This window comes from Aspergillus glaucus, assembly GCF_001890805.1.
Source record: "Aspergillus glaucus CBS 516.65 unplaced genomic scaffold ASPGLscaffold_11, whole genome shotgun sequence".
NCBI classification, from domain to species: Eukaryota; Fungi; Ascomycota; class Eurotiomycetes; order Eurotiales; family Aspergillaceae; genus Aspergillus; species Aspergillus glaucus.
Window position 1 is genome coordinate 803,173 of NW_019170463.1, and position 20,526 is coordinate 823,698.

General features: G+C 50.2%; 9 protein-coding genes across 9 annotated transcripts; 4 read left to right on the forward strand and 5 right to left on the reverse strand.

Annotated features, from left to right (window-relative positions):
* Positions 1-258: 258 nt before the first annotated feature.
* ASPGLDRAFT_127514 (putative acetamidase) lies at positions 259-2,174 on the reverse strand (the record flags this gene model as incomplete). The annotated part of the gene is made up of 4 exons (XM_022540726.1): positions 259-1,082; positions 1,132-1,605; positions 1,655-2,058; positions 2,134-2,174. The coding sequence occupies 4 exons, from the start codon at positions 2,172-2,174 to the stop codon at positions 259-261; spliced, it is 1,743 nt and encodes a 580-aa protein (XP_022400722.1).
* A 373-nt stretch (positions 2,175-2,547) lies between these two features.
* ASPGLDRAFT_47747 (uncharacterized protein) lies at positions 2,548-3,529 on the reverse strand. The gene is made up of 2 exons (XM_022546745.1): positions 3,116-3,529; positions 2,548-3,037 (listed from the first exon to the last, which is right to left on the reverse strand). The coding sequence occupies exons 1-2, from the start codon at positions 3,220-3,222 to the stop codon at positions 2,866-2,868; spliced, it is 279 nt and encodes a 92-aa protein (XP_022400723.1). The 5' UTR covers positions 3,223-3,529; the 3' UTR covers positions 2,548-2,865.
* Positions 3,530-4,813: 1,284 nt separating this feature from the next.
* Positions 4,814-6,404, forward strand: ASPGLDRAFT_66940 (uncharacterized protein; the record flags this gene model as incomplete). Its single annotated transcript, XM_022549073.1, has 3 exons — positions 4,814-4,915; positions 4,968-5,445; positions 5,497-6,404. The coding sequence occupies 3 exons, from the start codon at positions 4,814-4,816 to the stop codon at positions 6,402-6,404; spliced, it is 1,488 nt and encodes a 495-aa protein (XP_022400724.1).
* Positions 6,405-6,586: 182 nt separating this feature from the next.
* On the reverse strand, positions 6,587-7,454 carry ASPGLDRAFT_375059 (uncharacterized protein). Its single transcript, XM_022544830.1, has one exon. It carries the CDS (start codon positions 7,345-7,347, stop codon positions 6,769-6,771), a length of 579 nt encoding a protein of 192 aa, XP_022400725.1. The 5' UTR covers positions 7,348-7,454; the 3' UTR covers positions 6,587-6,768.
* A 547-nt stretch (positions 7,455-8,001) lies between these two features.
* On the reverse strand, positions 8,002-8,589 carry ASPGLDRAFT_375073 (uncharacterized protein). Its single transcript, XM_022544831.1, has 3 exons — positions 8,380-8,589; positions 8,142-8,316; positions 8,002-8,054 (listed from the first exon to the last, which is right to left on the reverse strand). Exons 1-2 carry the CDS (start codon positions 8,477-8,479, stop codon positions 8,171-8,173), a joined length of 246 nt encoding a protein of 81 aa, XP_022400726.1. The 5' UTR covers positions 8,480-8,589; the 3' UTR covers positions 8,002-8,054; positions 8,142-8,170.
* Positions 8,590-8,893: 304 nt separating this feature from the next.
* On the reverse strand, positions 8,894-9,397 carry ASPGLDRAFT_375295 (uncharacterized protein). Its single transcript, XM_022544836.1, has one exon. The coding sequence runs from the start codon at positions 9,219-9,221 to the stop codon at positions 8,934-8,936; it is 288 nt and encodes a 95-aa protein (XP_022400727.1). The 5' UTR covers positions 9,222-9,397; the 3' UTR covers positions 8,894-8,933.
* Positions 9,398-10,290: 893 nt separating this feature from the next.
* ASPGLDRAFT_47750 (hydroxymethylglutaryl-CoA lyase) lies at positions 10,291-11,557 on the forward strand. The gene has a single exon (XM_022546746.1). It carries the CDS (start codon positions 10,323-10,325, stop codon positions 11,304-11,306), a length of 984 nt encoding a protein of 327 aa, XP_022400728.1. The 5' UTR covers positions 10,291-10,322; the 3' UTR covers positions 11,307-11,557.
* A 249-nt stretch (positions 11,558-11,806) lies between these two features.
* Positions 11,807-17,443, forward strand: ASPGLDRAFT_172464 (ankyrin repeat protein). Its single transcript, XM_022542767.1, has 6 exons — positions 11,807-12,817; positions 12,870-13,112; positions 13,163-13,484; positions 13,539-15,270; positions 15,335-16,362; positions 16,410-17,443. The coding sequence occupies exons 1-6, from the start codon at positions 11,894-11,896 to the stop codon at positions 17,393-17,395; spliced, it is 5,235 nt and encodes a 1,744-aa protein (XP_022400729.1). The 5' UTR covers positions 11,807-11,893; the 3' UTR covers positions 17,396-17,443.
* Positions 17,444-18,341: 898 nt separating this feature from the next.
* Positions 18,342-20,234, forward strand: ASPGLDRAFT_74750 (putative MFS transporter; the record flags this gene model as incomplete). The annotated part of the gene is made up of 5 exons (XM_022549750.1): positions 18,342-18,518; positions 18,569-18,737; positions 18,798-18,951; positions 19,018-19,460; positions 19,519-20,234. The coding sequence occupies 5 exons, from the start codon at positions 18,342-18,344 to the stop codon at positions 20,133-20,135; spliced, it is 1,560 nt and encodes a 519-aa protein (XP_022400730.1). The 3' UTR covers positions 20,136-20,234.
* Between the last annotated feature and the right edge of the window lie 292 nt (positions 20,235-20,526).

A 20,526-nucleotide genomic window follows, 5' to 3' on the forward strand; every position in this document is an offset into this window, starting at 1 on the left:
ATCGGTGACAGCGCAGATTGCAGATTCTGAGGTTCGCAGAATTACAATTGGCTTGCTTGGCTGAAATGCTTCTACTTGCTTCTTTCTGCTAGATCCTAAAGATATGGACACATCGCCGAACTCGGAGGGCGGCTGCGGAAATGCTAATCGTCACCGAGGTAAGGGTTGTCTTTTACCACGAGCTGCAGAAAGTGTGCAGGAAGTGAGGTATGTGGTAGATATCTACACGTGGTATTTAAACTATGCACGTTTGGGGGATCAATCGATCTCAAGCAGAGAATATTTCCCGCCCTCTCCGGTCTGGGGATCACGATACTCCTCCAACGCCTCTTCCACGGCAGCCATGTATCCCAACACCTTCTCTTCCTGCCATCTTCTCCCAACGATCTGGACTGCAGTGGGAAGACCCGCCATTTTGGCCGCATCGTAGTGCATCCACGCACCCTGTGCAATGGCATGGTTGCATCCAAGGCGTTTCAGTGTCGTCTTGTACGGAGCGACAAGCGCATCCTTTACGGCATCCACGTGGGATACTGGGATCACACCCGCGGAGTAGTCGAGTAGGTTCCAGAGGAAAGTGTATCCACACGATGAAACAGCATCGCGCATGGCTCTGTGCGGAAGAGCTGGTGTTGCGTTGGCGGGACATAGGATGAAATCGTACTGCTGGGGTTCGGCATCCCACCAAGCGTGCCAGGTGGCACGGTATGTCTCACGCTGGTAGACGAGCTTCCAGTTCTCCGCAGCGGACTTTGGGCTGAAGGACTGGATCAAGGTGGCCCATTTCACATCGCGCTTGATGTACCGGACGTAGAGGTAGTAGAGATAACGGAGGGGACGGGGGAGGTTGGCAATTCGGGAGAGTTGGTCAGCACCTGGGTCGGACGGCTCGAAGCTGTGGAAGAAGGAATTAAATGTGGCACAGCCGTCAGAGTTGAGCAGCTGGGAAGCGAGGTTGAAGCCGGTGAAGGTGTCAGCAGTGGCTGGAGGTGTAATCTCAGCCACAGTGTGACCGGATGCAGTGAGAGCGGCGATTGTGGTCGAGAGGGAGCGCTCGATTGCTGGGGTTGGGGGGACGACACCTGATCTGTTAGTATTGGGTCCATGATCCAGCAGAACTCAACTACTTACCATCATTCGACATCACACCAATCCGCAGCTTCTTACTTCTAGCTTCGTTTTCCTCTTCCTCCCTCCATGAAATTGGATGGACTGTATAATCGTACTTCCACGGCTGCAACCCAATGATAGACCGCGAAAAGTACGTCAAATCATTCAATGTGCGTGCCATAGGACTATAAACAGCAGGAACCCCCTCTTGTCCAGGCATACTGGTCCTACCACCAGACTTGGGCCATCGACCAGTACTGCAACGGAGGGCATAGATACCACTCCAAGCAGCAGGAACACGAACGGAGCCAGCAACATCAGTGCCAATACCGATACGACCTCCCAGGGCAAGCAAAGCCGCTTCTCCGCCAGTTGAGCCTCCTGGACTATATGCGGGAACGTGGGGGTTCTTGCAAGTCCCCCAGAGAGCGTTGGCAGACTCGAATGACAGAAGAGTCGCCGGAAGTGCGGTTTTCGCATAAGGAACGGCGCCTACTCAATTAGCCAACACACAACGATAATGCATCGGGTCAAGCTTGCTTACCTGCATCCTTCAACAGCTTGATCATAACCCCGTCCTCCTTCTCCGGCTGCCCACAGAACTTGGTATACCCAACCGAAGTCTCAAACCCTTTAACCATGACCGTATCCTTCAAAGAAACAGGTACACCAGCCAACGGACCCTCCAGATTCACCTCCTCCTCAGCCCACTTCTCCGCTTCCGGAACAAGTAGTTCCGTTACACAGTTGGTCTTCTCGTGAGCCTTGACAGCGACCTTGCCGTACGTGCGGAGAACATCGACGGCAGATACCGAATCGTCCTGGACATCTTGCACCAGTTTCTCGATTGGTTTGTTGATTGTAGATTTGTCAAAGGCTGAAAATGGGGCGTGGTAGCCGGGTGGGAGCGAGGCAATACGGTTTGCCCGTGCTTGTCTCTTGGAGTCGCTGTAGAGTGATTGTCAGTGTCTGAAGTATGATCTCCGCACGAGTATAAAGTAGTAACGAAGGCCTCACACTTACCGGATGCGACGATATGAAAAATAGTCAAATGGAGGAAACATCCTGACTTATCTCTGACCAGCACAATGTGACACGCACAAGAACGAGCGATTGCCAGGGGACTGCAGCGCTTTAATAGTACCGGTACCTGAGGTATCTGCGGGGAAAGCGGTGGAGAAGCGATAAGCCGTTGATAAGCGCCCTTCCCGATTGGGTTGTTGTCACTCCAATGGAGGTCAGTGAGATATCACTGTTATATCTTATTGAGTGCTCTTCTATGCACTTTCCTAGCACTTAGCAGTTATTATACGACATCACAATAGGTACAATAGCCAGTTGAGGGACTAGTATCGCAAAGTCCAAAGCCGTCTACTGATAACTAATGATACGCGTGATTGGCCAGCTCTTTTTGGCAGGTACATGCGGACATATTACGTGGATTTCTACTGGACCGCCGAAAAGTACTTGTATGAAATTTATTTCGTACTAATCGACCTAACGCCAAACACCAAGAATGACCTGAATGGCTCTAGCTTATACTCAAGAGCGGGACCAAAAGAAAGGGTATTTTTTGAAATCAACCACCCAAACGCCACAAAGGAAACCTGCTAACCTAGTCACATAGATGATTATGTCCGTCAAGCTGGATTGTCGAAGTCCAGGGATCCTCTCACGTTTCTTGTATAGATAGGAAAGATCTCTCTCGAGACGCTCATCGACAATCGAAAGGCCATGGTGCATGAGCCTGGGCCATTATTGGGAATCGACTTTTTCATGTGCCGGCTCACGTAGCCAGTTGTGCGTAGCGAACCACCAGATCACCACCACGGCCGCTGCGATGAAGAAACACACGAGGAAGGCGATTAGGAAGCCACAGGCGCAGGTCTTTCGTTTCTTGTGTTGTTGACGTTGAATCCACTCGTGTCTGGATGATCACACCAGGCGTTAGCCAACTGAACGACTGCAGAGCTCAAAAGGAGCTAGACAGGGGAAAAGCTCGTACGAGTATACCACCGTTTCTGCACTCTCAGAAGGTCCCTTTGCTTCCTCGTCCAGACGGATGGCGCGCGAGAAACGGCGCCAGAAATCCGGGTCCCGTACCAAAGCCATTCCCTAGTTGTGGGTGTACAAAGCGTCGTTGATCTTAACGAAGAGCTGAGAAGAAGGTAGGTAGTTGGATATTAACAGTAACAATAACAACGAGAGTCGAATGTTTTATCGAGTAAGCGAGTGAATGACGCGCTGTTTTCGGAACTGAAGATACCCGAAAATGTCCCCGAGGAGTGGCTGGGACTGTACACGAAGGAGTGAAGTGTACAGCAGGCAATAGAAACAAAGGAGTGTCAAAGTGATCGGTGCAAACAAACAGATAAAAGAGTGACGATACAGCACCTCTACGGGGACATTGGCGATAGGTCGAACGAGGGTTGGAACAGAAGGAATAAAGAGACGAGGCAACTGAGAATAGTTGAGTATACAACGCGAGTCGGCAATACTTGTTGCGGACATTCTCGATGGAATACTTTTGTATAGATTCCAAACAGCCCTGGAATGAGTTCAAATGCGGAATGTGGGACTTATAAGTTCTGGCCAATGGCGATGTAGTATTAAGTATACTGACCAATGAGAGCTCGAAGGGAGATTTATTCTTCCGGTTTACACCACGTTCCGCCAATCAGAAGTCGCGAGTGATCACATAGGTATTCTACATAGTACGTAGCATAGCATTGGTACAACAAAGCTCAGAAGTCAGGGTCTATTCTTAGTGTGCTTGAGGTATCTGTAGTATAGGGTGTCAGGATACAGGTGAGAGTGTATACGCCAGCTTCAAGAATCCCTAGAAACATCAATCGAGCAATCATCTATTCTCTTCTGACGCTTGCTTGTCTTTCAACCGGGCATTTCTCTGGAAATCCAATGCTGCTTCTTTAACCTGCGACAGTGTCAATAAGCACTCATCATTTGGATGAAATCAGATGGCTGACCTCCTTGTACTTTATAACTGCTCTCTCTATTCCTGTCTTAATGTTCAACCGTTGAACTGCTGCCGATTTGAAATCCGTGCCGCTTCTAAACGATTTGATACTCTTGTAAAACAGCTCAAGTCCATTTGTGAACGATCATTGGATTATTTCCAAGAAACTCGAATACGCCCCTAGCAGGGATATAGTGGGGCCTCTTGACCAAAGACCAGCTCTATTATGGTGGTTACCTGGCTAAAGAACAGAAGATAGATGTCACGGCCACTTAGCTACAGGGGTAAAGTATCTTATGTACTTGTACAGAGATGGTAGTGTGTTTACTTGTGACCAATTAGGCAACTGAGCGGGGTGTCACCTGACATGTCACATGAGAGGGGTAGTCAGGTGTCTCTCACCACCTTCTCCTCTACTCCTTGAATGAAATATGCTCTATTTTCCTTCTCTATACATACTTACCTAGTACTCCATATATTTCTTTTTATATCCGCCACAGCGCATAGCGTACCATCACTGCCTGTCATCCTGTCATTGGGCCCCCGCAGTGTGTGCCTGACCGCCCCGCCTCTGCCTTGTGCCCACCAACTGCGACAGCGCGACATTTTCTTCCTCGAATTTTCGCATTCGCGGGCTATGGCATTGCTGCTGTGAATGCGACTCAGCTATAACTGCCCTCAAATGACCCTTCCACATTTCGTTGTGGCCCCAATTCCCTGCCGGCCATGTCGTTCAACGATCGTTACTTCTGGGGGCCGCTTATCAATGCCGACAAGAGCCCGGCTCCGTTGCTGGAGCAGCTCTGTCTGGGCATTGCAGAGTTGATGGTAAGCTTGTCTCTACAATGGAAACGAGTGTTCACCAACAAGTGATGCGCAGATCAGCTTCCACGATTGCGGAACCACCGATCTCACTCCAGAGCGACTCGCAGCCTTCTACCATAAAGTCGGCGGCAATTATGATCCCTTGTTTCTCGAAACGAAGCCATCTGCCCTCTCGTTTATATACCAGTCGCTAGGCTGCTTTCACAGCCTTCAGCCATCTACTAATGCCTTCGAACCCCCGTCCCTTCCGGCCCTGCTGCCGAGTGGCTTTGTGCGATGGCAAACAATCCAGATCCTGTTAGACCCGAATGAACACGTGCGTTTCCTGCAAAATGCTGTCAGGATGTGGGATATTCGCAACCCGTTCGGGGGGTACTTTCCCAAGTCCCTCCCTAGGGATTCTTTTCCCCCGGGACCAGATATAGAAATGATTCAATGGCATGAGCAGGTCAGCCGGCGACTGGAGTATGATTACCTGAAAAGAAGCGTGCCACGATCGCCGCCGCCGCCAATCTCTGAGCAATATCAACATCGTTTTCTTCCCAGTCAATCGGCTTTAGTCCCAGTCCGAAAAGAGGAACCAGAGGAGGAGAGAGCACTTGTTCGAACCAAACATCGGACCGTCCCGCAGTATCGGTACGTTGAGGCAAATGATACACCACCCCGTGTGCCAAATGGAAAACGCAGCAGCGCAGAGCATCCACCGCCGCCCTCGCACAAGATGCCACCGAGGTTATCGCCGCCACCAGAGATCAAACCACGAGCCCCGTCGCCGCCGGTCTGGCCAGAACAACCGGCTAAAAGCAGACGCCGGCAGCGCGCATCAAGCATTCCCGAATCAGTTGTTCCGGAAGCAATGCCAGGATATTACCCCTCTGATGTATCTTCTGAACCTCAATCGCCAGCACCAGAACCATCACCTCGGTACCATCGTCGGTATTTGTCCCCTCATCGAGGATCCCGTGCGCGTCGACACTCACATGATGCGTATTCAAGAAGGCCCCCTCGAGACATCTCCCCAGACTACCCTAAACACTATGCGCCTCACCATAGTAACAGACATTCAGGCGGATGGCGTGACGCAAACGTACCCCCAAGGGTCCATTGGGCATACAAGGAGGAAATACCCCCACCCAAACACTCAGGGGTCAGGTTTCGCGAATACGCTTCTGAAGAGCCAGTAACGGTTCCCTCCAGTCCTGAATCACCCGTATTCGTTCCCGTCCATCCGCGATATGCAAACCCTGGCTACATGCCACCTCACGCCCCAGATCCGAATATCGAAGATCCAAGACGACGTTACAGTGGTGGCAGTCTTCCAGAACGTCCTCGATTTGCGGGCCCGGGAGTCAGCCCCTGGCCACCGCAAGCTCCTGTGCGGATGTATTCTGCTCAAGGACCACCTACAGCATATGAAGGACCACCTACGGCATATGTCCCGGCACCAATGCCGGATATGGAATATGTGGCTCCGAGAAGGGTGTATAGGTGATACTACTAACATATCAGATTGAACAGCATGACCTTGTTTATTCTAGTAACCACGTCCCAACTTGATTTCGAATTTCTTCGCATCATCTGCGGCATCGAATTCCTATCTCGCCGGGTTTTTCTGGTATGACAATATATACTCGCATCTACACTGCGACGGTTTAACTACAACACAACTTGGCGGTACTTTCCTTTCTATACAGAATGTTGCACTATGTATTTACGAATAATGATGATACGATCTATGCATACACACAAGCAAGCCTGCAATATGATCGATTCAACCGAACTGTAAACTTGTTCAATCCTGAGCAAAACACATATCCCAGTAAAAACGCCATCCCAGCAAAACACCCCCATGAAAATCAAACCGGCTCCATCAACCCCCTAGCCATCTCAACCTTCTCCCTCCCCACAATCCCCCTCCCCACAATCCTCCCCAACACCCTAACACACCACCCCTGACAATTCTCCCCCACAGCAGCCCTATTCTCCGCTTTCGGCGGCATCTCCCCCTCCGCAATCTCCCTCACAATACCAGCCTGCTCCTCCGAAATCTCCGCCAATTGGTACAAAGTAAAGAAGTTCTCTGCAGTCGTAATATCCACATCCTGAATTGAGGGCTCGTAGGTCATTGACTCCGCATCGCCGGTAACTTGGTATAATTTCCCTGGGGCGTTTTCGCGGGCGAGGAAGAGGGACCAGTGGTTTGGTTCGGAGGGGGATTGGGATTCCAGAGAGAGGGAGAGGTAGATTGGGCCTGTACTTTCTTTCTCGGGTTTGTCTGGCTTTGGCTCTTGAATAGTGCTGGTGGGTGAAGGAGTGTATTCAATCCAGGTTTCTGTGCCTCGTAGACGGCGGAAGTGATGGTTGTTTACTTGGCAGATTTCGCGGAGGCCGATTGTTTGGGTTGGGGTTGAGGGGGTAGGGTAGACGTCTGACATGTCGAGATGTAGTTATAGCTTGTGACTTTTGTATTGGTAATTGGTATTGGTATTAGTTGATTTGTGGGAGTTTGTATGAAGTGAGGCTGGTGATATTGATGTTCCTTGAAGTTGGAGGTACACAAAGGCAGGAACTGTATGAATCAGTCACATGACGCTGACGCTACTTTTATCAGGTCCACTTGTCTACACCATTTTCGACGAGACTTGGAAACACATCCTAAATAGTGTCTCGCGCCCTTCTCACGAGATGTGTGTTTCTTCAAAACGTTCTGGCTCCAGGCTTTCCAGTCTGAACGCCTGGCTGAAGGGGGGCCTTTTCGTTTGTACGAGTAATTGTCATGACACTCGTCTTAGCTGCAGCAGTAAACAAAGCAACTATTCGATCCTAGTCCAGATACGTCCCGTGAATTCAAGGTGCTGCTGATTTGCGCTGAGCGTTGCGATACCTTGTGATTCTAGGGCGGGGAATGGCTGCCGTGAGGTGGATGACAGACTGCTTCTCATTGCGAGTGATTTTTCGACAGCAAGGCAAATAGGCCTTGGGGCCATTTGTGTTGTATTTAAGAGCATGTTTTAACCAGCAGCTGTTTCTCTTCGCATCATAGAATTTTGTCAGAACAATACCACTAGCGTCCTAACTGCTCGTTTTGTGAGATGTGGTTAGCCCACACCAGGTCAGCATATTTGTTGGCCAAAGATACCATCTACCATGGCAAGGAAGTCAGTCATGACATGAATCCAAATCTGATTTGTCAGATAGCTGGTATTTAAAATCATCAGAATATACTCACTGGATCCATTCTGGAGATAGCCCGTTCTGCTAGATGCTTAGTCGAAAGGAAAACCCCATGTTCGACCTCGTTCTCCGTTCTAAATCTGATGACCGTTTGATGATCACCATGATTATGAATGTATCCGAGTGATAAAACACCATAGACATTTGTACGCGGGTCATATCGATCGACTCTTGGCTGCTGTCAGCATTTACATTAGGGCTTTGGGTAGTCTCACTTAACGGTAACGACATACCACTCCAACGAATCTCGTGCCATGGAAGCAAAGTGCCTGCCATCCTGCGAACCGCGAATTCCTCGACCCCATACATCTTATCCAACCATATAGTCTCCATGAAATACGTCTCCCCGTACCTCTGCAGCTCATGTTCCAGAAAGTCTCGATTCACGAAGATCCGCTCCAGTAATCAGTCGTCAACTGCCACTGCAACATGTCGTTTTGACTGCAGCATGAAGGCTTCCCGATTTGGTCGCGGTGCAATTGACGCCGATTGGTTGGGCCTGGTATGATCTCTCTGCGTTGGATGGATCAGGGAGGCGTAGCAGATATGTTCCTTAGGAAGTTATGTCAGTTGGAATGCTGGTAGCAAAATGTTGAAATAATACGACATTTTGCAATTGCAGGGATGACTGCCTCGCTGTTAGGCAGCTTATGCTCTGCTGCTGAAACGATTGCTTCGTTGTGCATGGCAATATTGAAGAAGCACCGGGAGGCATGGACAGGTCAACGTCTGCCCAAGTGAGGTGCTCTTTGCCATGCCATTTATGAGAACGGAGTATGCCTCCCGCTCAGCAGCAAGTAGCTGTCTGCACAATGAGAGTGCTGAGGTGAAAGAGGACATGATCCCATGAATGGCATCCCTGATCAAGCGCGTCGCGGATGGTGGATTTCACAATGTGATCAACGACGCGAAATCCCAACCAGTTTCTCTCATACCATCTGCCCCGCGTCAGGATTCCTTCTCGGGTCATTTGATTGAGCAATGAGTTGATGTGTTGCCTCAAATTGCTTTTGTCGATAGAGGTGTCAAGGTTGTTGGTACAATTGTGGTATTCTCTGCAAAAAGTACCAAACATGATGAAGCGTAGTCTGTTGAGACTTTTCAGTGGTGGTTCAAGCAGGAACACATCCTTTTTATGGTGCTATTAATGTCTGGATTGGATGAAGATAGCGGTTCTAAGCTTTGGGTGAGAAGATATCCATGGTGTCGCGCTGATAGTAAGGGTTTTGAGAGAGCTCTGGGCAAATTAAGATGACAAACCTCGTTCACCTTTAAATCGGAAATGTGTTTGGTGTCTCCTTAGAACACGGTTTAGAGGCCGACACCTAGTCCCTGGAAAGGCTGTGTTGTTCGTCTTGATCGTTCTGTTATGGTCTATTGACCCATTGAAGGCATCTTCATAATCCCTTTCGGGTTACTGCGGCTGCTGAGAGCCACGCTTCTCACAGAGCTGTATAGTAGTACTAGAGAATAATATGTATGTGAGCGGAGTGGTACATGTAGTAGGTGATTTGACCAAGATGGGGGACGATGGATTGTGAGGATAAGTGAAACTACCACTCTAATATATTTCTTGGTCTGATAAGGCATGTGCTATGCCATACTGTATAGCAGTGAATAGACACAGCATCTATGATTTATTCGGTTATTCACATATTCTTGTCCCGCGTATATCCGAGGCTGGGTTCGGTAGCAAAGATAGCTTGGCTAATTGTCAGATACAAGATGTGGCCGTATTAGGGGCAGATCAGGTATGGGTGCATAATGCCTGTAATCCGGGCCCTTATTAGGGCTGTTGGCCTCAGATTATTGCATTTGCCACCGTTCAGGTGAGTCGAGCCCTATCTAGGCCAGATAGTTGGATCAAACAGGATACTACTGTATACACTTTCAACAATCTGTTTATTGCAACTGTTTTTGTTATCGCTTGCTACATAAGATTCCATACATGCAACTGAAACGATCTTATCGGTGAATGTCGTATCGATAATGGCCGCATCCGGGGCATTATACTTACCCGATCGGGAAATGCCGCGGTCCGTTCTTCCGAGAACATCGTCCCCGCGATGAATCATCATCTGCTTAAACATCATTACACTTGGTTATATTTATTTAACAGTACATGAATTTTTCTTCTATCACTCCCACCTACTGCCAGATAATGCCATGACAAACCATGCCCGCCAGCGCAGTCCGGATAGTCGAAGTCGGGCCCCGCGACGGCCTACAGAACATCAAAGAACCCATCCCAACAGCCACAAAGGTTGAACTAATCCGACGGCTTGAATGGACGGGTCTGCACACTATCGAACTGACATCGATCGTCTCACCGCGCGCGATTCCCCAGTTATCTGATTGTCAGGACGTGCTGAGCGATCAGAGCGTGGAGCGGTTACAAGCGGATCCTGATCGACGGTTCCCGGTGCTCGTGCCGAATCTGAAGGGACTTGATATCGCGATCCGATACGGGGTTAGAGAGGTTGCGGTTTTTGTGAGCGCCACGGAGGGGTTTAGTAGGGCGAATATCAACTGTTCTGTGGAAGAAGGGATACAGAGGGCGAGGTGTGTTGCGGAGAAGGCGGCGCAGTATGGTATTGCTGTGAGAGGGTATGTGTCTTGCATATTCGCCGACCCTTACGATGGTCCGACAGAACCAGCCGCGGTGCTGCACTGTGCGCGTGCGCTACTAGGCATGGGATGCTACGAAGTCAGCCTAGGCGATACACTAGGCGTGGGAACACCATCCAAAGTGCACAGTCTAGTGACCTACCTCGTGGAGAACGATATCCCCATCGACCAAATAGCCGGCCACTTCCACGATACCTACGGCCAAGGCGCCTCCAACGTCTGGCAAGCATACCAGTGCGGAATGCGCGTGTTCGACAGCAGCGTCAGCGGCCTAGGAGGATGTCCATTTGCACCCGGGGCTAAGGGTAACGTCACCACTGAGGATCTGGTGTGTATGTTTGACAATGCTGGTATCGAGACCGGTGTTGATCTTTCGGGGCTGATCGAGACGGGGACGTGGATATCGGAGAGACTGTCTCGGAAGAATGCCAGTCGGGTTCAGAAGGAGATTTGTGCGAATGAGAGACTTTCGACTACGTTGCGGCACGTTGCGTCGGAGAGGTCCTTGGGTAATGCGCCGATATTGTGTTGACTGTCGTTACCAGACGAGGCCTGGGGTGGACTACAATACCTAGACAGGTTGGATGGATACACATTGATGCACGCAGAGCGGATTACTGGCCTGGTGAAGGAGTTCAGAGCAGTATCATCAACATGGCTTAACCAAGACACTACTGTACATATGTCTACGCATGTACTTGTATATAGGACATAGACCATCCTTAGACTGAATCACTATGATTACCCTTTTCGGCGGATCAAAGACTAGCTGAAGGACCCCGCCATGACGCCATGCCAAGATATTACAAGACCCATCAGATCGCTCGATCGAGGGATCGCCACGTGGAATTCTCCGTTGGGGCGGTTGCTGCCTTTAATTGACCCTTTCTGCCTACGGCGGTGATGATTCTGCCGTGTGTGGCCTGGCCCATGCCTAATCGGGAAATGCACACCCAGCTCAGAGTATCAGACTCAGCCACATATAAAGCTTGTCCTCTCTCCTGACTCTTGACTTCAAACAGAACTCATCGTCTGGAAAACTGGCATCTGGACGTGGGTTACAAGAAGAACATTGTCTATCTGAGTTTCCGTTTTCGCTATACAACATACCCCGCGACTATGTACAACCTCCCAAACCTCCCCGCGAAGCACCAGGACTTCGTCAGCTACGTCCAATCGCACCAAGACAAGCCCATTGAAGACCTGGTCCGGCCATACAACGAATATGATGCCATCACGCGAAAAGTGTTCGCCCAAGAACCGTCCCATCCCGCACTGAAAGACAACCATCTCAACCTCGTCCCTCTCTACGACGAATCAACAGGGACAAACAATGTCCAGGTTCGAGCGCGGAATCTGGACGCAGAACCCCAGGAGGTCAGGGACCAGTATTTACTGCCCCTGAAGAATAAGGATCGGAGACCCACTGGTTCCCCCGCCGTGGTTCCGAGTCTCGAAGAGTTCCAGAAGAACTTCACACTTTTCTCCGAGGGTGCTTTGAGTGATCTGGATTGGAGCAATGTTGTCGCCGCCGGAAGTGCTGTGGTGACTTCTCTTTTACCCGTGCCGGAAAAACATCGTGGCTCGAAGCGTACGTTGAGACAGTTTTACCATGAAAAGTTCGCTCCGGCGTCGGATGTGGATCTGTTCTTGTATGGTTTGACGGATGAGGAAGCCGTCGAGAAGATCAATCACATCGAGTCGAGGATCAAGAATACGATTCTCTACGAGACCACCACCGTCAGGACGAAGAATACGATCACCATTGTGTCTCAATATCCGACTCGTCATGTCCAGATTGTTCTTCGGATTTACAAGTCGGTCGCGGAGATCTTGACTGGTTTCGACGTTGACTGCTCCTGTGCTGCATATGATGGCAAACAAGTCTATGCCTCGCCCCGTGCTCTGGCTTCGTATATTACGCAGATCAATCAGATTGATATGACTAGGCGCTCGCCTTCTTATGAAAACCGTCTTTCAAAGTATTCGCACCGCGGATTCGAGGTGTTTTGGCCGTCGCTTGACCGCTCCAGAATTGACCCGGTATGTTTCTTCCTTATCTTTCTCAACCTTGTTCCTTTGCTGACTCTGCTAGACAATCTTCGAAAGAAGTTTCTCGAGGACAGTTGGTCTTGCACGCTTACTAGTGCTGGAGAAGCTTCCAAAAACTGAAGACCGGGAGAATTATCTCATGCAGAGACGGGCGGAGCGTGGCCGGCCACTTGCCAATAGATACGCCCAAAGAATGAAGCAGCTTCCCGGTAACATCAAGGATGACTGGGACGATGAAGCTCCTGAATGGCAGGAAGAGGACGAAATCTCCGACTACAATCACTTTGTGAGTTTCCCGGTTCTAATACACCGACCAATCACTAATTCGTCTACAAGTCCATTCCCTACGGACCGAGATATCATGCCAAGCGCATCGAAAGACTCTTGTTCACTAAGGACTTGCTGCTCAATGCGGAGTGGAACAGGCCGAAAGACAGGACTGTCTGGCTTCATCGTCACCCCGCCTTCTTCGGTGACGTTGAAGACGTGATCCATGATTGCTGCGGCTACTGTCCTGAGCCCGTCACGGACGAAGAAAAGGAGGTCGCTGAGGAAGAGAGCAAGATTTACATCTCTGGTGATGTCTCGTTCATCAAAGATGATCCTGGCCGTCAGGAGATTGGCAGTTTCAATCCCATCACAGATACCGACTGGACAGGTGGGTATTTCTTGCAACCCCTGCAACCTGCTCTACAATACTAATATATACTAGAAATGGCGTATATTGGAAACACGGAGCAGTTGTGTCAAGCGATCGTCGATCACGACCTCGTGGCTGTGAAGGAATGGCTGTCACGAGACTCAGCCGACCCGAACGCCCGTGACTACACTGGCAGAACGCCTTTGCATCTGGCATCTTTGACTTCCACTCCAGAGATCGTGCAGTGTCTGGTTGACAATGGTGCCCGAATGATCTCGCGTGTGGCCGATGGCCGGACTGCGCTGCACTTCGCGGCCACCAGAGGCAATTTGGACATTGTCCGGGTCCTCCTCACTAAGAGCGAGCAGAACGAGGAGCAAGAATCGAAGAAAGAAGATCTTCGCAAAAGCGAGCCGGCGCAAGAAAAGGAAGAAAAGGAAATGCCCACGGACCAGTCTGAAGAAGACGATGACATCGATATGGTCGGCAATGATGATGGCAGCTCTCGCACTTCCGGATCATTTGTCAAAGTCGAAGCACCGGGATCTGGGGATGTTTTCGACGGAACCGAAAACGAGCTCGAGCCCGATATCTACGATGTCAACGTGCTGGCCTGGGATAACCACACCTCGCCTCTTCATCTCGCCATTCTTAACGGTCATGTCGACGTTGTCGAGGAGCTGGTTTCGTCGTTTGGCGCTGATGTCCTACTACCGATCAAGCTGCTGAGTTCCGAAAACACGCCTACGGCTGCCATTCTCACGTTGGTTCTGGCGCTGCAGCTACCGCTGGAAAAGGCCAAGGCAATGACCCAGAAGCTTCTGCAGCTGGGCGCCTCGCCTGCCCAAGCTGATCTCAACCACAACACGCCACTGCATTATCTTGCCGCTTCCAAGTACTCGGAGCTGCTGGACCTCTATCATCACCATGATGAACCAGCAGTTAAGCGCGCCATCGATCATCTTGCATTTGCCGGACATTCCTGGAATCCTGAGCCGTACTCTGCGTTTGCCGCTGCCATCAACGCAAAGAATGTCATCGGAGCAATCAAAATGCTCGAAGCTGGCGCCGAACCGACGCTTGAATTCAGCCATTTTGTGAAATCCGCCAAGGCTGTGTTCGACACGATCCAATCGAACTCGTCGGAGGAAAACCAAAACATTTTCCGTTACAATGTGGCTCAGCCCATCATCTTAGCCGTCAAAAAGGAATTGCCAGAGCTCGTCATCGATCTTCTGAAGCGCGGTGTGGATCCCAACCCGTTGACTGCTGAGGGATGTTCCGTGGTTGATGATGAGGACGTGCGCGATTACAAGAAGGGCTCATCCTTGCTTGACTATGTTCGTGAGAAGATCAAGAGTCTTCAAGCGTACAAGGGTGAAGAATGCACTTCATCGCCGCCACGTCCACTCGAGACTGATGATAAGGTTTACCTCGACGGCATCGAGGAAGGAACTTATGCGATGCTTATTGCTCGGGGACAAGTGAAGGACGCCAGGCAGGAGTACGAAAAGGCTCTAAAGAATCACGAGGATTCAGTAAACGAAGCGCAAAACTGCAAGGGAGTGGATCGTAAATTGGCAGCGGCCAAAGACCTTGCTGAAGAATTCCAAAGGGTGGAGGCTGTCTTGCTCGAGAAGGGTGCAAAGATGTTCGCGGAACTGTATCCTGATATCGAGGCGCCAAAAGAAGATGAGGAGGAAGAGGAGGAAAAGGAGCCGTTGAAGAAGGATAAGTTCAAGGTGACTTACAAGTTCAACGTGCCGGATCTGACGGATACTAAGAGGAAGGGTTACCTTGAATTGTGGGTTCTTTAGTTCTTTACCATCGTTTCTGCTGCGAAAGTGTATAACTAATTATCTGAACAGGTATAATGCAGCGTGGAACGGAGACCTGGGAACTATTAAGGCCCTTACTCTTGCCACGTGGGGTCCCGACAACGAAGAGGCACCTCTTCAGATTGCCGTCACTGACTGGCATTGGTTCTCGCCTTTCTCCATTGCAGTGCTACGCGGACATCTGAGCGTGGCAAAGGCAATTCTCGAGATTGTTCAGGCTCAGTATAAGCCAAAGGAACAAAAAGGACATACGAGATACACTGCGGACTATGACACCGATCAGCCTCGCATTTACAGTGAGATTATCGATGATCAATTCACCGTCGACAACATAGGGGAGGTGGCCACGCAGGTGGAATGTCCTATCAAGCCTCTCGATGTCCTCGAATGGGGGTGCTCTGCTGGGTTATTCATCGAGAACGACGCCATATCCGAGTCGGAACGATATGAAGTTCAATCCGGAATCGAATCCGTCCTCCAAGGCTACTTCTCTACTTGGCGCATAGATAGCGAGGCATCGCGTACTCCCCAACATGTGGTCGATTACGCAGTCTGGACCGACAATGTTCCTTTGTTAGTATTCCTACTTGAACTAGGACAGGAGCTCACCGGCCAGGACACGGAGAAAGACTCTACAATCTACACAGTCCCCGAACGTGTTTTCGTCATGGCTATCGGGTTGGGCCGCTTGCGCTGCCTTGAAGAACTGATCAAGCGAACAGGTGCAGGCATGCCGATCGACGAGTTTGTCCAGAAGAGTGGCGTGAAGGTGGCAGAGAGGCCTGATTATTACCAAGGACTTACCATCCGCGGAAAGAAACGCGCGGATTGGGCTAGGGCCGAACGGCAGGGACGACCAGAGAAGAGCAAGAGTTCGCCGCTTTTGGTTGCTGCGTCTTACGGAAAGCTTGATTCTACCAAGTGGTTCCTGGGCAAGGAGCCGGGGCAGCAGTATGTTGCTTTTACCAAGACGTATGAGCATGATAAGCGCTTGAAGCATCTGGAGAAGTCTGCGAAGGGTGTTGAGGGGGCTTTGATGAATTGGCTTAAGTCGAGAAGTAAGTGGCTTGTCTTTTGTGGTATAATCATGGCTAACCGGTATCAGGTGGACTGTCTCTACACTGTGCTGTTCTGTCCAAGCCAAACGAGGAATCTGAACGATTGGTCGAATATCTCGCGAAACAATATCCAGGCGGCTTGGAGACCAAGTCCCTGGAGGGACATACGCCTTTGGCGCTTGCTTTCTCCTTGCACCGGACGAGCTATGCGAAGATCTTGATAGAAGCTGGAGCAGACCAGACAACCCGTGATCGCAGCGGAAACAATCTGATCCACTTGCTTTTGTGTGATAAGAATGGTGAAGCTCGAGACAAACCCGACAATATAGAGTCGCTACTCGCACTGCTCGACTCTCGTCTTATCCCGTCATTGCTCACGGAGCGGTCTTCAGAGCAGCCAGGATCGTTAACCCCGCTTGCTCGCTGGATTCTCCGAGCGTATGGTTTCAATTCCTATCAGTCCAACGGCATAGAAACAGACGGCAAAACGGCCGTACTGCGTATAATTCTGGATCTCGCCCAGCCATCCGGCCAGAAGCACCTTGAGATGCTCGATGGCGCCGGCAACACACCCATTCACAACGCCGTCAAGGGCGAGCTGCCGCAAGCGCTAGAGCTCATGGTCGACCGTCGCGCGGACCTCTTGCATCGCGAGAGTGCCACGGGTACCACACCGTTCGAAATGGCAGTTGACAAATGGGTCCATAAAGCGACCGAAGGCCCGCCGCACATCCCGCCTGAGACACCCTCATGGTGGGGTGGCGAAGACGCTCCGTACAGGGAAGTGTTGGAGCAGCAGCCCGAGTACTTTGTTGAGAAGAAGAAAGCTCAAGATGTGCAGCGGGTCATTTGCGAATTGTGTCGTGAACGGGCGCAGACTGGTGGTCAGAAGAGGAAGCTGGTTACTTTGTACGAGGCGAACGAAGTCGCGAAGCGACTGGCGGCGAAGTCTCATAGTGATGATGAGGGTAAGGAGGTGGAAGTTGATGAGGTGCGGACGTGGTATGAGCGGGCTACTCATGAGCGGGAGTGAACTCGTCATGGTTGATCCAGATGTCTGCTCTGCAAGCGTGTTTCAGTTGGTGGCGTGGTATGCAGATGAGCTAGTTGATAATGAATGTTGTACGTACATATTTCCATGCATTCCGCATCTTAAGAATATCATCCCGTGATGTACATTGATGTACAAGACTATGTTTTGCTTTTGCAATCAACCCCCGGATATTCCGAATATCAATGTCGGATTTCGACACCCAGTCGGATAAGTAGTACATGAATCCGGAAATGAAAGCGGATATGACACTCTATACGAGACAGGTGGATTCCATTGACAAGTAGATAATAGCAGACGGGAGCTGATTTTTGATCAACGCCCTCAAGGCCGTTTGTTTTCCGAAGCAGGAATCATTTCCACTACCCTCATCCCCATACTATTCCGGACAGGACACTGTCATTGTCACTAACACCCTCACTCCGCTTCTCACGCAATTCACGACAAGACCAATTCCCACTTCCCCGCGATAATCCGGGGCCCCAGAAATCCCCCGCTGCCATATGAAAGCTTCACACGGTGGACCCCTTGGCATTACCTAGTACATACTCATGTAATAGTTAATAATATCCGCTTAGCTGTAGCCTCCTCGTATGGGGTATGACATGCTCCAAGTCTAACTGCTTATGCTTATTTCCCCGCGTTTCGCACGGACATGGGTGTCTGAGATGAGGGCGTGGGTGAGTTATGCGCTTTTGGTGAATTCGGTCGTGCAGGTCTGTACATCCCATTCGTGGGGGGTAGGTGTCGAGTCATGTCGGATTGCACTGGACTGGGTTGACTTCTGGAGGTCAGATGCATGCTGTGCATTATTACATTTCCGCTAGGTTGAGTCCGGGTGCTATTGGCATCGATATAAAAACCCCGGTCTTGCCCCATTTGCTTGCATTTGGGAGTACATGCGCCAAGCCACAACATAGCAGACACCATGGGCAAAGAAGACATCTTCGACGAGCGAGACGAGAAATTCTCCGAACCTAGCCAGCAGGAAAAAGTCTCGAATGTCATTACCATTGACAATTTCCAGGTCCTGGGGCTGGATCCGGATGATGCGAGCTTTTATATGGGGTTTGCGGAGGAGAGGAGGAAGAGTGTTATTCGGAAGGTACACATTTTCCCCTAGCTCTTCTGTTTTTGGGGTGTTAACGTGCGCAGGTTGATGTCAGATTAGTCCCTATGCTAGCCGTGCTATACCTCATCTCGCACCTTGACAGAGCGAATATCGGGAATGCGAAGATTGAGGGGATGTTGGATGATTTGGGTCTGAGTGGAATTCAGTATAATACTGCGTTGGCTATTTTCTTTATTCCCTATGTTTTGCTGGGTATGTTTATGTTTCCATTGCAGTATACGAGAGTGCAGACTGATGATGGTTGCAATGCAGAGGTACCGAGTAACATGCTCCTGAAGAACTTTACCCGGCCGTCGATTTACCTGGGTATTCTTATTACCTGCTGGGGCATTATTATGACTCTTACCGGGGTTGTGCAGGGTTATGCTGGTTTGCTGGTCGTTCGTGTGTTGCTGGGTATTTTCGAGTATGTTTCTATCCTTTTTTTTTTTTTTTTTTTTTTTTTTTTGTGAAACAGATACTAATAAAATAGGGCCGGCTTCTTCCCCGGCGCCGTCTACCTCTGCACATTCTGGTACATGCCCAAAAACCTCTCCTCCCGCCTCGCCTTCTTCTACTGCGCCAGTGCCCTATCCGGCGCATTTTCCGGCCTCCTCGCTGCAGCAATCGCGAAAATGAACGGTGTCGGCGGATACGCGGGCTGGCGCTGGATTTTCATCATCGAGGGCCTGGCCACTATTGTTCTAGGCGTGGTGTCGTTCTTCTTGTTGATTGACTCGCCGCGGCGGTCGAAGTGGTTGGATGCAGATGAGATTCGATTTCTGGAGGTGCAGCGATTTATTAAGGAGGGTGGGGTGTTGAAGGAGGATAGTGCACAGAAGAGGTTCCGGTGGAACGACTTGTGGGCTGTTTTGAGTAATTGGCGGTTGTATATTCAGGCTTATGTGCTGTTGTGTCAGTCTGCTTGTTCTTACGGTACCCCCCCCCCCCCCCCCTGCGCCTGGGCTCTTAATTGCAAAGGCTAACGACGCAGGAACAAAATTCACCCTCCCCACAATTACAAAAGCAATGGGCTTCAGCAGCACAAATGCCCAACTAATGACCGTCCCGCCCTACGTGGCCGGCGCCATCTCCGCAATCTTCTTCTCCATCCTCTCCGACCGCTTCTACTGGCGCATGCCCTTCGTCGCAATCCCAGTCACTATAATCGCAATCGGCTACAGCATAATAATCTCCTTCCACGGCGCCCTAGCACAGAACATCGGCCCGGCCTTCTTCGCCGTCATCCTAACCTGCATCGGTATCTACCCGACCCACCCAGCCACGACCTCCTGGACGGCGAATAACCTAGCTCCTGCGAACCGACGGGCTATTGGAGTCGCGTTTAACATATGTATTGGTAATGCGGGGGGTATTATTGGGAGTTTTATGTATTTGGACTCCGAGGCGCCGGCGTATTATACGGGGTTTGGGTTGAGTTTGGCGTTTGGGGGGACGTCGTTGATTTTGGTGCTTTTGTTGGAAATGAGTTATGTTTGGGCGAATCGGAGGAAGGGGATGTTGGCGGAGGGGGAGGTTAGGGGGATGTATAGTGAGGAGGAGTTGTTGGATTTGGGGGATAGGTCGCCGTTGTTTAAGTATACTTTGTAGTGTGCTGGCTGGTACTAGGGCTATCATGAGCGATTTTATGAATCTACTGCATAGTATATATGTTGGTTAATACAAGGTTCTAAATAAATGAGTTAAGCCATAAGCATAAGTTATTGGATCTAAAGATTATAAACTACCTCCGAGAATGATCATAAGCAAACAGTTAAACATGCTCCTCTTCTTGCTTTAGCCTCAGAAACGGTATGATATCCCTGTGACATGAGCGTATCGCGCATTCAAATGCAGTATATTCACGATTATTAGTAATATCCGAAATCTGAGCTCCATGTTCCAATAACAACTCGATAGCCCTTATACGACTCTTAAGCACATTATCATTATCATAGAGAGCCGATGGTACCACACCCGCAGCATAATGCAAAGGCTTGAA

Bases quoted from the DNA above. Each gene is read 5' to 3' on its own strand.
- ASPGLDRAFT_172464 (XM_022542767.1), top strand. From the start codon at position 11,894: ATGTACAACCTCCCAAACCTCCCCGCGAAGCACCAGGACTTCGTCAGC. The intron at 12,818-12,869 runs GTATGTTTCTTC...TGACTCTGCTAG, and splicing joins ACCGCTCCAGAATTGACCCG to ACAATCTTCGAAAGAAGTTT. The intron at 15,271-15,334 runs GTGGGTTCTTTA...TTATCTGAACAG, and splicing joins AGGAAGGGTTACCTTGAATT to GTATAATGCAGCGTGGAACG.
- ASPGLDRAFT_375073 (XM_022544831.1), bottom strand. From the start codon at position 8,479: ATGGAGACTATATGGTTGGATAAGATGTATGGGGTCGAGGAATTCGCG. The intron at 8,317-8,379 runs GTATGTCGTTAC...ACAGCAGCCAAG, and splicing joins GCACGAGATTCGTTGGAGTG to AGTCGATCGATATGACCCGC.
- ASPGLDRAFT_375059 (XM_022544830.1), bottom strand. From the start codon at position 7,347: ATGTCAGACGTCTACCCTACCCCCTCAACCCCAACCCAAACAATCGGC.
- ASPGLDRAFT_47750 (XM_022546746.1), top strand. From the start codon at position 10,323: ATGCCCGCCAGCGCAGTCCGGATAGTCGAAGTCGGGCCCCGCGACGGC.
- ASPGLDRAFT_47747 (XM_022546745.1), bottom strand. From the start codon at position 3,222: ATGGCTTTGGTACGGGACCCGGATTTCTGGCGCCGTTTCTCGCGCGCC. The intron at 3,038-3,115 runs GTACGAGCTTTT...GTGATCATCCAG, and splicing joins GCAGAAACGGTGGTATACTC to ACACGAGTGGATTCAACGTC.
- ASPGLDRAFT_375295 (XM_022544836.1), bottom strand. From the start codon at position 9,221: ATGTTTGGTACTTTTTGCAGAGAATACCACAATTGTACCAACAACCTT.